The sequence below is a fragment of the Theropithecus gelada genome, chromosome 2 (assembly GCF_003255815.1).
Source record: "Theropithecus gelada isolate Dixy chromosome 2, Tgel_1.0, whole genome shotgun sequence".
Lineage (NCBI taxonomy): Eukaryota > Metazoa > Chordata > Mammalia > Primates > Cercopithecidae > Theropithecus > Theropithecus gelada.
This window is the reverse complement of record NC_037669.1, coordinates 62,158,326-62,175,489: the sequence shown is the minus strand read 5'-3', so window position 1 is coordinate 62,175,489 and position 17,164 is coordinate 62,158,326. Positions and strand designations below refer to the sequence as shown.

Sequence of the window (17,164 nt, the reverse complement as noted above, 5' to 3'; positions counted from 1 at the left end):
TTTGTCTATAAAGTTAGGATGCAGAAATCATACCTGCCTTAGCTTATACAGTGTGGGTTGGGGAACTCTGCCATGAACATGGCAGTATTAAGAACTGACACATGATACATTGATGCCACCACTGCTATTTCATGTTCAGCATTGCTCTTCCTGCATATGGTACTGAAGGCACACTGCTGTGCGCACGCATGTTTGTGTGTGTGATAGAGAGAGAGAGAGAGAATTTGTTTGTTGCAAACACGCTAAGCACTCTCTTACTGCTATAGGGCTCTGTCAGTTACTGCTGTTTGTGCCTGAAATGCTTATCAGTGAGATAGCCTTAGGGTTTGCCTACTCACCTCCCTCAAGTCTTGGATCAAATATCCTTTTCTCAGAAAGGACTTCTCTGTCAACTCTATTTGCTATGGTCTGAAAGTTTTGTCCCCATTAAGTTCATATGTTGAAATCCTAACACCCAAGGTTGGGCCTTTAGGAGGGGATTAGGTCATGAGGGCAGAGCCCCCGTGAACAAGATTAACGCCCATATAAGAGAAGCCCCAGAGAGCTGCCTTTCCCCTTTACTGTGTGAGGACACAGCAAACAGGTGCCCTCTACGAACCAGAAAGTGTGTTTCACCAGACACCAAATCTGCCGGCGCCTTTTGCTTGGACATCTCAACCTCCAGAACTGTAAGCAATAAAGTTCTGTTGTTAGGAAGTTACCCAGGTTATGGTATTTTGTTAAAGCAACCTGAACAGACTAAGACACTATTTAAAATTGTAATGTTCTTCCTAGATTCTCTATTCCCTTTCTTGATATACTTAACTTCACAATATGAATGACCTTTCAACAAGCTATGTAAATTACTTAATCTGCCTCCCACAGCCTAGAATGTGAGCTCGTTGGACAGTGTGTTTACTTCTCTGTCTATCCTCATTGTGAATAGTCTAGTACATAGTGGGTACTCAGTAAATACTTGTTGAATAAATGAAAGATGTTAATCCATTATCCCCTGTCAGTTACTTCTTTCTTAGTTGGCATGTTTCTCAAGCAAGCAGATGCTTTTGCAATAAATAAAGGAAAAGAAGGTCACAGTCATCCACCTTCTCTATGGCTAGAGGTGTATGGGAAGGGATTTGAGGATTGTTTGATAGTGAAATGAAGAGGACAGGTGGATGACTTATTCAGAAGACCCAACAACTCAATGGACGTGCTTTTTACCTCATCTTAAGAAAGCTAAGAAAGCATTTTTTTTCCTCTCTTTTGTTAAGCCTGTGAATTCAAGTCAATGGCATTTTTTTCTGCTGCCATTTATCTTTTCACAGAAAGGGTTTTTCTTTGTGTTCGCCCAAATCAGTGTGCATGCCACTTTACCTTATGACAAAATGACATAGAAAAGGCAGAATGCCCAATAATTAGATGCAAATTTTATGCTTGTCATTTTAAAAGGTTATAAATTCCCTCTTTCATGATGTTTTCTATAGAGGATACTTTAGGACAGAATATCCCTTCTGTACATCAATATGCTGCTAATTCCAAAAAAGAACAACTTTGTAATTTGAAAGAATTGGTAACAAGTGTGGCATATGATGAACCACATTTATCCATTCTGCTCTCTATTGAAAGGAAATGGACTTTCACTTATTTCCTTCTAAACTAAAGTTTCAAGACATAAATATTGACAAAATAGATTATCTCTCTTCCTAAGGGATGATTCCATCTTCTTTCCCACTATATTTCTAGGTAAAAGTAGATCAATTTTACTGTTATCCAAACAGTAAATGGGAGGAAACTTCAGGTACTATGAAAAATATTTCATTTTTAATTGAAAAACCAAGATTCTGGTGAGAGCTCCATCACTGTGTATCTGTGTGACTTTGGATACACCACCTAATATTTGCAAACCTTTGTTTCTGCACCTTAAAAAGTGGGGTTTGATAAAAATCTGAACTGACATTTAATATGCCATTTTTACTCACACTCTTAGTCCATTTGTCCTGCTATCACAAAATACCTGAGGCTATGTTATGTATAAAGAACAGACCTTTATTTCTCACTATTCTGGAGGCTGGGGAGTCTAAAATCAAGGTGCCGGCAGGTTTGGTGTCTGGTGAGGGCTGCTCTGTGCTTCCAAGGTGGCACCATGTTATTGCATCCTCCAGAGGGGACGAAGGCTGTGTCTTCACATGGTGGAAGGGACAGAAAGGCAAGAGGGTTGAATGCTGTTTGGAGCCTCTTTTATGAAGGCCTTAATCCCATTCATGAGGGAGGAGTTCTCATGACCTTATCACCCCCCTATGGGCCTTATCTCTTAATACTATTGCATTGAGGATTAAGTTTCAACATAAATTTTGAAGGGGACACACACATTCAAACCATAGCGCTCAGCATACTAGAATCTCATGTGTTACTTGGTGCTGGTAATGCACAGAGAGCAGTTGCCATAGTATATCATAATGCCACTAAGTACTTGGCTCTGATCTTAGAAGAAACCAAGTTCAGTCCCTGTTCTGCAACCTCTTATAAAGGTGGCCTGTCTCCAGGCCTCTCTTTTCCATCATTAAATGAGGAAGAGCATAGCTCTTGTCTGTGGGTTATATGACACTGTCCCCAATAACCATTTTTCCTTTGAAGGGAGCCTAACCTTATTATGCACTCAGTAAATGATAGTCATTATTGTCATTATTTTACATGGCTCTAAATAGGATACATAGGGGTTATCTTTTGAGGAAGGGAGAGTCAGAGTTGATTTGTGGTTTTGTAAACACTCTTTTTTCAAAGCTGAGCAAATCTCTGCCTAAGTTGAAAGATTATGGCTTTGTTTATCCTTGTCTGACAGGACTTTCTAGTTTCAGTCAGTGGGTAATGTAGAACATATGTTTGGTTTGGATTTCCCAACAAACTTTCAATTAAAATACCAATGTCCCACCAGGAAGAACCATATCTGGAGCCCCTTACCTGCCATAAACTTTATCTCCATTGTGTTCTCCTTCCCAGCTTCACTGTAGACATCATGATAGCCCTGTCTCCTAAGGAACAATATGAAAAATAATTAAAATCGTTTCACACCAGAAAGAGAAGCATGCCAAATTCAAATTTAGTGGACCTGTTAGAAATATGTTCTCAAAGTTTTGCTTGAGTAGCTTTCAGATTACTCCCTTTCACGCTTCCTAGTATATATATTGATGCATTCACTATGTGCCAAATTACAAACCTGAAACATTTAGAGAAAGACAGAAGTAGGGTACTTTAGCTGCCAAAGAGACAGGTGCAAAGGTTCATGAATATTAGTTGAGGAGCTGCGGTGCATATAACATGAAAGTACTGCCTGCAGGCATTCTGTGATTGGGCAATTCAATGTCAGGGAAGGCAGTGGGGAATGGAGGGTGTCACTGGGGAGTTAAAAACTCCAGTTCACCCCAGAAGGGCTTAAAACAGATGGTCTCCAGGAAACTGTGAAATCATGACTGAATGTAGAAAAGGCAACCTCTACACTTTGGTCGTACTTTTGTTTAGTCGAAAAGGAGGATGGTTTGGCTCTGGGAGGGTTGGAGAGATAGCTGGGGAAAGAAACGGTTGTTTCTCCCAGTCCCACAAAAGCTTGGACAACTCTGGATTATAGAGCTCTTAATACATGACAACTAAAGCGTCAGAAGCCAAAGCAGGACTTCTAGGTCATTTATACCTCCTATTAAGCAGAAAAATATATCCCTACGAGCATGGATAATGGGAGACACTGCTCATTCAGAGCATAAAAGAGAGGCATTTCCAGCATTTGATTTGAGAGCCATGCAAGTGCTGTTTTTTCCTTGGTTATCAGCTCTGGCAGCCACCTGCTGCTTAAAACAGCCTGATGTGGTTGCTGAAATTACCCTACTCTGTCCTCCTTAACTAGTGGCTCATGATTTTAGATCACCTGCATCTGTAATCCAAGGTGCAAAATTCTAATGCATATGCCTGCACCCCATCCCCAAATCTATGTAATCAGAAAGTTTGGGAAAGGCCACGGAGTCCTATAGTCTTCATTTTTAACTGGCTCTCTGGGAGATTCTTTATGCATACAAAGAATACACAAAAGCATATTGAAGGCATTAGCACTGCTTTTGGTTAATGATCTTTTCAAAAGGCCACCATTAAAGTGTATGAATTCCAGCTTGAAGCTAACAGTGTCCAGAATGGCTTAGATTGTAGTTATATATATTTTTTTCCAACAACAAACTGTCCTGTGGTGGGGAAGGGCGTGGACAAGACACATGATGGAGCCTTCCATATGCGTTCAGAAATACCAGAAGGGGCACAGTTCAAAGAAGCAGATTTCTAGGGAGTAGTTGATCCCAGTGGTGGTCAGGTTGAAGTACAGGCGCAAAAATGAACAGTAAGTCCACAGAGAGAAGGTTTTTGCCTGCCACATTGCTGAAGACCAGTCCTGTTGGTATGTATTCACACACACACAAGTACATTTGGAGAAGTGTCAAAAAGAAATAAGAAGAATAGAATGAAGACCAATGACATGAAGAATTAACACACTGAAGAAAATGATGTGTACCTTTCTAGGAATACATGTTGATTAGGAGTTTCTTAGCTACAGCTGATAACAACTGCAACTCAAATTTGCTTAAATGAAGGCAATTGTTAGTTCTCATATCTGGGAATCTTAGGGATAAAGCTTGCTTGGGACAGAACCTGTTCCAGAGCTGAAACGATGCCATCGGAACTCAGTTTGTCCCTATCCTTTAATTTTGTTCTTTTCTGTTTTGGCTTCATACTTTTTTTAGGTTCTCTCTCTCTCTCTACGTGGGAGTCTTTGGAAGCTCCAGGCTTCCTTCTATAAGCAATTCTAGACTATAAAAGGGGTTTTTCCTTGTAGTTCTATGAAAAGTCCTGCAATGGAGTCTTATTAGCCAGGCTTTGGTCACCCATGCATGGGAACCAATTTAACCAAGAAAATGGAATATTAATTGATCAGGCCAATTGATAACATATAAATAAGTATTAATAACTTATCAATGCTAAGCAGTGTTATCTGCTACTCCTGACCTGTGCAGAGGATTTTAGTCTATCCAAACCACTTGAGTTGAAAGAGTAGGAGGGTTGGTTCACCAAAGAAAAAGTAGAATGCTCTTACCTAATAAGGAGCAGTGGATACTGAGGCAAAAATCACAGATGTCCACTACATACTTATGCCACTAGGAAACCAATATTGAGTGAATTACTGACCTGATATCTCATTTAGATTTCTCTAGCTAAAGCCAATCAATTTTATATGTGTGTTTCTATACTTTTATTCTCATGAGTAAATAGTAATGCATCTATATATAAATCAGAAAGTTTGCTACAGTGGAGCATTAGATTGTTAGGGTAGTATACTATTCTGTGTGATATTGTAATGGTGGATACATGTTGTAATACATTTGCCAGGACCACAGCACGTGCAATACATTATGAACCCTCATGTAAACTCTGGGCTTTAGTTAATATAAATGCATTCATATTGGCTCATCAACTGTAACAAATACAGCACAGGAATGCAAGATGTTAACAATACGGGAAACTGTGTGCAGAAGAAGGGGTGTCTCTGTACTCTGCTCAATTTTTCTATAAACCTCAAACTGCTCTGAAAAAATAAAGTCTATTAATTAAAAAGATAAAGTTAGCTATAACTATTATCAGTCCTCTCTAGAGTCAACACTCCATGAGGGCAGGACAATGTCTGCTTTGCACACGGTTATGTCGCCTACATGTAATATTGGAATTGGAATCCAATCTAGGCCCAGAAACTCTGATCAGAAGTCATTTGGGTCAGAAATGTTTGAGCATTTAAAATGTTTGTAATTTTAGAAGAGAAATACAGCCCACAAAACATACCCCGTGTTACATAATAGCATCCCCAGCTGAGTCTGGGTCAGCACTGCATAATCAAACGCATTTCTAATTCCGCAGCAAAGCATATGAATATTCACATTGAGACTATAAATAGTCTGCCATCAGTTCAGGTCAGTTTTTGCCTCCCAATGAGTTACAAAGTATTTGCATTTGTTGGAAATGCTTCTTCCTTGTGGTAACTAGGGCTTGACGTCAATATCACCCAATAACTAATTTTTAAAAGAGTCATTAATCCATTGTTCCTGGAATGTGTCAAGGTTTCAGATCAGGGTCAGAGTAGGATATGTTGATACAGCCCCGCTTTCTGTTCTTTTCCACTCCAACAAATCCTACAGCAATGCAGAATTTTTCTCCAAGGACAGACCCTTTTTATCTCCAAGTACTTCCCCTGTCCCACCACTATTTCTAAGATCTGGCATTACAAACGATTAGGGCCTCATTATGTGTGACACAAATGCATGATGGCGGCAGCATTATTTTGTTAACAAGAGAACAAAGAAATAGTCTGAGAAGAGTTCACTTCTCATTTGGATTTTTTTCACTTTGTGCCTTCAGACATACACCAGCTGTCGGTAGACTTCTCTGTTTCTTGCTGTTTAAAATGCTCATTTGAGGGGTTAAAAGAAGGAAGGCGGAAGCAATGACAAATGAAAGAAATGTTTATCCTTTAAGCGGGCATGTCTGTCTCCTTTAATATTTGCTTTGCCTCTGCTCTATTCAGCTGAACAACCAAATAGAATACTTATTCAATAGAAATGCTGTGTGTGGGCTAGTTTTTCAAGTAGGCACTTGGGTAAGGCTTTTGAACATGCCTTGCTGTCTGTCTTATAAATACTAACAACACTAAATTGTATTTGTAATGATAGTGTGACAGCTGTCCAATCATCATTTCTACAATCAGTGATTGAATTTTAAAGGAATTCTTGCACTCAGGAAAATCACTGTTACAGTATTTCATTTGTGAATTTCCTTAGGTTATTGCCCATACGTTTTATGAGTAATTTAGATCCATAGAGATGCTGCTGATCTTACAGTTTTTTAGCCAAAATGAATTTCCATAATCATTAGGAAGCCTGGAGGAAAAGGTTCACAGCCAGTAGGACACAGTGGGCCCTACATGTGCTCATGCTGGTGGTGGAATGAGTAATGGTTCTTCCCACTGGGTTCCCCCTTGATGCTAGTGGTGAGGGAGAAAGTGAAATATGAGCAGGACACTGAGAGCACACCCAACAACCCAGCTTAGCGGAAGAACTTCCCCTTCCTTTTCCCTGGTGACTTTGTTCTGCAATCTGATAAAGCAACGCGTGCCCACTGATTACACACACATGGAGCATTTATTCTCTTGATTGGTCAAGGGCCCTGCAGGATATAGGCAAAGCCACTCTGGTTTGCACTCGGATACTTCTGTGCATGCATACTGCAAAAATCTACCTACCCTCCAGATGTGACCCAGATACAACTCATATCTAAACCCATGCAGTCTTCCCTGGCTGGTATTCTAAGCTTATACTCAAGCCCTTGTGTTCCCCATTAGGTGTCCTAGAGTTTACTTCCCAAATGAAAATTGTTGCTATTTAAGAGTTTCTACCCAAGACCAGGTGTTTAATCAAACAGTCCATTTGATGTCATAGGAAGATTGACTATATATCACAGTGCTTGGTTCTTGGCTGTTATGGCAGCACTTCATACCTGCCATTAGGATTAAGGGCTTAAACAACCCTCAGGTGCAACACCTGGGAACACCACAGCAATGACAAGTAGACTTGAACCTGGAATTTTTAGTTTTCTAAGATGAAGTCATAATATTGCATTTTTGTTCTTTCCCAACAGAGTCAGTTGAATTTGCAACACATGGAAATATTTCCAGCAAAAGAAAAGGGTATTGTTCTAAGGGTCATGCTGGCAAAATGTGGCCTTCATCCCACGGAGTAGCCACAGAGTGATCTAGCACATAGAACCAAACTCTGCAGGGTAGTTTTTCTTCACTGGGATCCTAAACTGTTTAGAAATGAAAGTGACCGGGCACAGTGGCTCACACCTGTAATCCCAGTACTTTGGGAAGCCAAGGCGGGCAGATCACGAGGTCGGGAGATCAAGACCATCCTGGCTAACAAAAAATTAGCTGGGCGTGGTGGCAGGTGCCTGTATTCCCAGCTACTCAGGAGGCTGAGGCAGGAGAGTCGCTTGAACCTGGGAGGTGGAGGTTGCAGTGAGCTGAGATCGTGCCATTGCACTCCAGCCTGGGCAACAGAGTGAGACTCCATCTCACAAAAAGAAAAAGAAAAGAAAAATGAAAGCTGTCTGTGCTCAATTCATAACTAGTTTTAAAACTTTAGAATGCATAGGTCAGGCGAGGTGGCTCATGCCTGTAATCCCAGTACTTTGGGAGGCTGAGGTGGGTGGATCACAAGGTCAGGAGTTCAAGACCAGCCTGACCAACATGCTGAAACCCTGTCTCTACTAAAAACAAAAGAAATAGCCAGGCATAGTGGCATGCACCTGTAATCCCAGCTACTCAGGAGGCTGAGACAGGAGAATCACTTGAACCTGGGAGACGGAGGTTGCAGTGAGCAGAGATCAAGCCACTGTACTCCAACCTGGGTGACAGAGGGAGACCCCATCTCAAAAAATAAAATAAAATAAACGTTACAATTCATAAAGATCAAGAGATGCTTGCTCAAATGCTTTTTCCTGAGTCCTGATAATTAGAACCCAGTAGGTCTGAGAGGGACTCAAGAATCTACCTGTTAACAAGTACCCTTAGCTAAGGTGATAGAGGTTGAGTATCCCTTATCTAAGATTCTTGAGACCGGAGGTGTTTCAGATTTTGAAATTTTTGGGGGGGTTGGATTTTGGAATATTTGCATATATATAAAATGAGATATCCTAGGGATGACACCCAAGTCTAAACGTGAAAATAATTAATGTTTCATATATACCTTATGCATACAGCCTGAAGGTGATTTATACAATATTTTAAATAATTTTGTGCATGAAACAAAGTTTATACTTTGAACCATCAGAAAGCACAGGTGTCACTATCTCATGTTGGCACTCAAAAAGTTTTGGATTTTGGAACATTTCAGACTTTGGATTTTTGGATTAGGGATGCTCACCTGTTTCAGCCAGGAGGTTTCTTGACATAATTGGAAAAAGAATTATTTTAGGTATAGTTTGACTTACCTTTTTTACTAAGTTGCTTTCTATGAAATGTTTATTCTGAGATTAGATCTACTGCCTGACTTGGCCCAGCTCCTAGGATTGTTCACAGATGCCATGTAAAAATAAAAATAAAAACCAAAAAACTATATTTAGCATCAGTGGAATTTTCCTAGCTCCACCCACCCTCTAGCTTCCTGCTTTACACGTGTTATCTTTTGCTGACCTTTCCCTTGGAATCCAGATTTTGTTCTGTACTTGCTCCTATGGGCTTGATATTTGGGCTTGATATCTGCCTCACTTCCTTGAGTTAACCATCACCTGAGATTCAGGCTTATTTTTCTCTGCTCAGCCCCAGAAAACCTCAGCCCAGCCCCATCCATTCAGATTCTCTTACCCAGGCTGGCTTCCAGCAGCCTGAGTAGTATCCGGCTTGCCTGGGAGGGAAGTTCAGGAAAATGTGGAAGTGGGCCAAATTAATTAAAAGAAAAAAAAAATAGAGATCATTGATGTTCCAATACAGCAAATAAATTAAGTGACACCTGGCTGCGGAGAGGTGCTTTAGTACTGTTTTTCTTAGAGTGTTTTTTTTTTTAAGTCAAAAAATATTTTGTTTCCATTACAGATGTGGTCATTTTTATTCTGTAACCTAGGAAAAGAATATTAAATAATATCTTCTAATAGAAAATTCTATGATTCTGTGCATCTCTTTCAGTAATCCAAAAATTTCAGATTAGCCTTGACACTACATTTTACTTCTGGGACACTTGTTTCTGGTCACTAAATCTCTGCTTTTTTCTAAAAATCCAAAGATTTCCCACTCCTTCTTGAAGCATGAAAGCAGATTTTTTTCAGCCTAGTCTTCTCCCTTCCCTTTATGAAGTTGAGTTTGTGCATCCTAATTCAAGATAATTTCTGTGGTATGGAACTTTACAGAGCACTGGTAGTCTGGCAGAAGTTAGCCTAGTGACTGATTGGCAGGTACCTAGTTACCAAGGAGAAACGAACTCAGAAAATCATGATGTAACAGTATTGGCGCCTGCACTAGATCCCCCAAGCTGGGTCTCAGATCAATGGTCTAGAATCCACAAGACCGTATGTGAGCTGTTGGCAATCCTACTGCTCGCTCCCTCATTCCTCCTCTTAACATGATTTTTTAGGAATTGCTAGAAGGGTGGAAAATCATTACCTTCCCCTCCTCTAATAATGTGAGCCCATGCCCCTAACTTCTCCAAGGCAGATGAGGCCCTGGGGCGACTCTCACCCTTTTGAGGACCCAAGTGTAAAAACATTAGTCCCAACATCCTGTCACTTAAATAAGATATTCATTCCTTATAAATAAATGCTGGTGGTTACAGTATAAATGCTGTGTATAGAAATGAGGACAAACTATAACTATAGGTCAATGGACTGTTGTGATCTCTTAAGCATGTCTGCCTTTTGTCAATGCAGTGCAGTGCTTGTTGGGGAGGGCGGTGTCTCACAATTAGCTCTGGAGTTCAACTACAAGTGTTCTAAGAAAGAGTTAGTTTATATGTCAGTCCTAGGCCTTGACACATTCATGTGAGTCAGTTTTATAACTTTCTGTTCCTGGATGCATCCCTCGCAACTGTTAGTCCAGGCAGGCATGTGCTAAAATTACTTCTCTAAATGTTATCAAGCAAAGATGTGTTGGTTAGACTTTGCCCAATAAAAAATGTCTAGGAGTGGGTCTAAAACCGGTGTTGGCTGATTTTCTGTTCTTAGGAAATGGAGAGCTAGGAATAGAAGGATCCGTGTTAGTAGTTCTCAAACTTTAGTGTGTAAAAGACTCACCCAGAGAGCTAGGTTAAAGGGCAGATTAATGGACCCCAGATTTTTCTGGTGTAGTCAGTCTGGACTGAGATTTAATAAAACAAGCATGGCATGATAATAATGCAGGTGGTCTACAGTCTAACTCTGAGACACATTGTATTATTAAATCCTGTCCTCTGTCATTTGCTGAGATGCTCTTTACTTCTTTAGACTGAAAATCACAGCCACTCTTGTGGTTACATGGAACAACTTACTGTGATAAAAAAAAAAAAAAAAAAAAGGATGAACTTTATCTTCTAGGCTTTGAAAACGGTAAATGCACAGTCTTTTGTATGTGCCTTCAAGACACTTGAAAGTCACTTTGTGGCTACCACACAGAGATAGAACAAACTTAGGGATGCCTCTCCCCCTGTTTCATCTCAGAACGCCTCTCTCAGGACTCTTTGTTTCACCCAGGCACCTCAAGGTTTTGGTGAAATAAAGCAACTCTTTTTTTCTCAAAAACATTGTTAACCCTGGTCCAAAGGTTTAAAAGCTAGGATATATCGTTTTTTTATACCTGGATAGCTAAACTTTCTAAAATCTCTCCCCTCGTCTTTGGGAACCCAAATAGCTCATGCACAAAAGCCTGTGGATTTCCTTCCATGAGAACTGAAATACTATTCCCTTTATGCTAATGTTAATTTTCAGGCAGTGAACTTGGTTAACTATGAGAAAATACAAACTTTAGATGGAATGCATTATTTATAGTGAATGCAGAGCATCATTATTATCAATTCTTGTTACAAAATACACAGAAAAAATATCTTTTTGTTATTTAAATATGGCATGGCTACATTGAGAAATAGTACAGATGTTAATCCACAGCCTCTCAGCTGCATCCTGAGTAATCATTATTATGTTTTATTCTTATTTGGAATTACTAGTAATAGACTCTATATTTCTGTATGAAATTCAAATCAGGGAACACCAATGAATTGAGATGATTGATATTATATATACACACAAATAATTTTGGAATTGGGGACAACAATGGAAATATTTCTCTCTTAGAGAAAATCCACCAAACTTGCTGCTTTATTAGTGATCTTGATGAATAACATTTTTCATTTACCTTGGTGTGCCAAAAAATCACTTAATTCTTTACCATTGAAATGAGCTAACATTTGACCAGTACCTAAATTTGTTTTGAAAATACTTGTGTAATTGTTAAAAATCTGAAATGTAAATACCTGGATTTTAAACACAAATATTTTTTAAAGTGCATGTTTGTGTCCCTTTTTTTTTTTTTTTTTTTTTGAGACAGAGTCTTGCACCGTCTCCTGGGCTGGAGTGCAGTGGTGCAATCTCAGCTCACTGGAACCTCCACCTCACAGGTTCAAGAGATTCTCCTGCCTCAGCCTCCCGAGTAGCTGGGATTACAAGCGCATGCCACCATGTCTGGCTAATTGTTTTGTATTTTTAGTAGAGATGGGGTTTCCCTATGTTAGCCAGGCTGGTCTCGAACGCCTGACCTCATGATCCACCATAGTGCTGGGATTACAGATGTGAGCCACCGCACCTGGCCATGTCCGTGTACTTTTATTCCATGATTTTATTTTGTGTGCTTTCATAAATCTTCTTTATTTTTGGTTGTTTAAACTTCCTATTGATGTGGTATTTTATACATGGAGTAAGAAGAGACAGTGGTAGTGGTAATATAATTCATGACATCTTTGAATGCAAATGAAATGTATGGATACATGTGTGTTTATGGGAAAATATTCCTGGCTGTTTTCCCTTTATTTGTTTTTGTGTTGTTTTGTTTTGGTTTGAGATAGCGTCTTGGTCTGTCATCCAGGCTGGAGTGTGGTGGCAGTGATCATGGCCCACTGCAGCCTTGATCCCTCAAGTTCAAGCCATCCTCCCACCTTAGCCTCCTGAGTAGCTGGGACTGCAGGTGCATGCCACCATCCCCAGCTAATTTTTTAATTTTTGGTAGAGATAGGGTCTCCATGTGTTGCTCAGGTTTGTCTTGAACCCCTGGGCTCATGCAATCCTCCACACCTCACCTCCCAGAGTGCTGGGATTACAGGCTTGAGCCACCATGGCCAGCCTGTTTTCCCATTTTTAACTGATACAGAATCACTGGCCTAGTCTAATCGTATTTATTTATAGATGAAACATTTGAGGCATGTAGAGACTAGGTGATTTTTCTGAGGTCCTGGAGTTACTACTTGACCCAAGGCATTGAAACTCAGTCCATGGTCTTTCTGAATCCCTACCCATCCCTTTCTCACAACAAGATCATGGGCCGTCATCCTCAGTCCCCTATAATAAGATAGAACTCCATTTGGTTATTTTGTCTTCTTAACTTTTCTTCTATTTCAACCTTAGCATGAAGTGGTTTTTTTTGTTTTTGTTTTTGTTTTTTCCATCTGAGTTAAATGTTAAATGCCTTAGAAATTACCTTGCCAGGCTTTACCTAGATCCCCAAACCAACTTTATTCTTTTTTTCTCAGTACCGATGCACCTGAATGAATTCAGTCTCATCCTATCACCTATCAACAAAAGACTGGTTATGAAGTTTTTCCAGGATAGCAGTTGCAGTTCTTGCCCTTCAGAATAATCACATATAAGGGGACTGCCAGCTGCAGGGTGATATTTAATGTAACTTTTACATCGTAACCTCTGGTGATTCTATCTTAAAACTCATCAGGCAATGCCTAAGTAAGCTAATTGAATACATTGAAAATTTTAAAAAAATACTTTATTGATCACTGTGTATGTATATATACCACTGTACTTGATATAAAAATAGATAAGATACAGTCATGCTCTCAAGGAGCTTATAATCCAAACAAGGAAAAAGAAAGTGTACTCTATTAAATGCATTTAGTATAAAAAGGTAAGTGTCTTGGGAAATACAGTTTTAAAATTATATGGTTAAAGAAAAAGGTTGAGGGTCTAGAAGAATCTTCTAGGAAAAAGAATTTGAACTTGATTTTGAAAAATGAAAATCACTTTTATGAGCATAAGTGGTGAGATGCATTTTGAACAATATTTATTGTGCGCATAGTCTAGAAGCATATGTACTCTACACTGCCACTTAAATATGGTTTGTGGATCATTCCAGTCTTTGAACTTTGTTACTGCTCCATGACAAAATAAGTCTCAAGCATCCAGTTTCTCTTACTGAGAGAAAGCACTTAGAAATGCATGGCTGTTTAACATGGCTTCACCATCCAAGCACATAATCAGTGGACTCAAGTCATTGCACCTGTTATAGACCAGTTTGGGTGTCGCTGAGTCACGTGTGGTACCAGCTATGTGATATTTATCCTAGGTAGACCATATATGGCTTCATAAGAGATTGGGAAAACAAAGAACCTAGTCCTTCACTGCAGATAATTTGAGAATAAAGACTGTAGGTTGTTCTTTATTTGCCTACATAGTCATTTTGAAAAATTGTTGTGTATATTAGCAATACAGAGCTGTTACTCATTATTGACTTATTTACACTATCGCCCTTGCTTCTTTCTAATGTTATCATCTCATTACAACACAGAAAAAATTTTAACTTTATGACACTAGAGAGCCATCCACAATGAGAGCAGCACAAAAGCGATACAGGAAGCACATACAGTAAAGGGGTAGGCTAAAGACAAACAGAACAATACGTAGAGCAGAGAAAGGGAGACGTCAAGCAGCCTGTGCCTGGAAGTTGTTAGTGAAATTAGTGACCAATGTGAAATAAGAGAGCTCACATTTTCACTTCATCATAATCCGCAGAAGATTAACCTCAATGGGAAATTTTCTTCCAGAAACTGAAACACAACCTAACCTGTTATGCCTTACTTTTTTTTGTTAATTTCTTTCTATTATTTTCTTTATGTTGTTGTTTCCTGTTGTTCCTATTTGGAAGGGATTCTTGATTTTGGACATTTTCTCTTCTCGTTTCAGATGATTCCACACTGCATGGCCCGATTTTTATTCAAGAACCAAGTCCTGTAATGTTCCCTTTGGATTCTGAGGAGAAAAAAGTGAAGCTCAATTGTGAAGTTAAAGGAAATCCAAAACCTCATATCAGGTTTGTTGATTTAAAAGCATGTGTTTCCATGCATATAGTTTCTGTTATTAAAATCAAGAAATACTTACACAATGCTGGTTACATAAAGAGATTTTATTTATTTATTTATTTATTTATTTGTTTATTTATTTATTTTTGAGACTGAGTTTTGCTCGTTACCCAGGCTGGAGTGCAATAATGCGATCTCAGCTCACTGCAAACTCCACCTCCCAGGTTCAAGCGATTCTCCTACCTCAGCCTCCCGAGTAGCTGGGATTACAGGCATGTGCCACTATGCCTGGCTAATTTTGTATGTTTAGTAAAGATGGGATTTCTCTATGTTGGTCAGGTTGGTCTCAAATTCCCGACCTCAGGTGATCCACCTGCCTCAGCCTCCCAAAGTGCTGGGATTACAGGCATGAACCACCATGCCTGGCCCAAGAGTTAGTTAGTTAGTTATTTCAAGACGGAGTCTCGCTCTGTCAGTCACCCAGACTGGAGTGCAGTGTGCGACCACTGCTCACTGCAACCTCCGCCTCCCGGGTTCATGTGATTCTCCTGCCTCAGCCTCCTGAGTAGCTGGGATTACAGGTGTGCACCACCATGCCCAGCTAATTTTTGTATTTTTAGCAGAGACAGGATTTCACCATGTTGGCCAGGCTGGTCTTGAATTCTTGACCTCAAGGGATCCACCCGCCTCAGCCTCCCAAAGTGCTGGGATTACAGGCGTGAGCCACCGTGCCCAGCCCATTAAAAGCTTTTAGATGGGCATTGTAGGATATCCTGAAAGTCTAAGGAGATGATTGTTTCATGAAAAGCTAAGTACCCAACCTCTGTTTTTTGTAGTACTGGGAATTAAATATCCTGATTGACTTTCTCTTTGAAAACATTAACAATTCCTAACCACATATATTTAACTGAAAAAACACATTTTAAACCATATCAGTAAATTGGCAGGAAAGTAAGAAATGTCAGAAGTCCAAAAGTAAGTGGGTTTGGAACCCAAAGAAGCTGAACAGTAAAGGCAGTTTTCATGTTAATAAACTACAAGTATGAATTGAGCTTTGGTTTTCATGGCTTCAGAGGAACAGAGGTCACAAGACAAAGCCTAGACAACCCACAGGAGAATCCAACATGAGAACATCTCCCAGAATAAACCTGGGATACAAGGACTACATCTTTAGAGTAAATGTGAACAAGAAATAAGCTTGACTTCCAAAGAGACTGTGAAGCACAGGTAATTGTGTATTTCAAACATTAAACCCTAGTGGTTGTAGTAGCAGATGAGATACAACTGAAAAGAGAATTTGTAAACTGCAAGATAGGTCTGAAGAAATCCTCCAGAGGCAGCAGAAAGAGACAAAGGGAAGCAAAATACTTTAAAAAGAAAGAGAGAAAAAATGTCTAATCAGGATTCCAGAAGAAACAAGAAAGACTGAGGCAGAAGCAGTATTTAAAGAGAAGGCTAAGAATTTTCCAAACTAATTAAAACTTTCAAGCTATAGATACAGGAAGCCCAATGCACTTCAAGCAGTACAAATAAAAATGAAGCCACATCTAAAATAGTGAAATAGTGAACACCAAGTCAAACAGATGATCATAAAAGTAGCCAAAGTTGTAATACAGATAACATTCAAAGAGATCACAAACTGGCAGCTGACTTCTCAATAGCAACAAAAAAGCAGAAGACAGAAGATAGAATCTTCAGTATACTGAGAGAAACTGTCAAATATATAGATAGCCTAAATACTTTTTTAAAAGGAAAACAAACTAACTGCATTTTTAGGCAGCCATCAACCAAAGTCTGACTCCAGTAGACCCTCACTAAAGGAAATTCTAAAAGACATACTTGAGGCAGAATAAAAATGATTCCAGATAGAAGAGCTGAGCTACAAGAATAAATAAGTAAAGCAAATGGTAAATGTTAGTAATTCCACAAAAAAATTATTGCACAGAACAATAAAAAATAATAAAAATAATACTGTCTTGTGAAGATAAAAAGAAGAAAAGTAAAAATTCATGACAACATTAGAAACAAATTTTTAAAAGATGTACTAGACAGCAGATAATCTATATGGTTAAAGAAATGAAATTGGGGCCAGCCACATTGGCTCACGCCTGTAATCCCAGCACTTTGGGAGGCCAATGTGGGTGGATCACGAGGTCAGGAGATCAAGACCATCCTAGCTAACACGGTGAAACGCCGTCTCTACTAAAAAAATACAAAAAAACTAGCCGGGCGTGGTGGCGTGCACCTGTAGTCTCAGCCACTCAGGAGGATGAGGCAGGAGAATGGCATGA

The 17,164-nt window shown here is 39.5% G+C and overlaps 1 protein-coding gene across 1 annotated transcript in view; it reads left to right on the top strand.

Moving 5' to 3' along the window:
* CNTN4 (contactin 4) overlaps positions 1 to 17,164 on the top strand; it is a 998,936-nt gene that overhangs the window by 649,145 nt on the left and 332,627 nt on the right. The window contains exon 5 of the mRNA XM_025375521.1: positions 14,758 to 14,884. Coding sequence (XP_025231306.1) covers positions 14,758 to 14,884 — 127 coding nt within the window. The remainder of the gene's footprint in view (positions 1 to 14,757; positions 14,885 to 17,164) is intronic.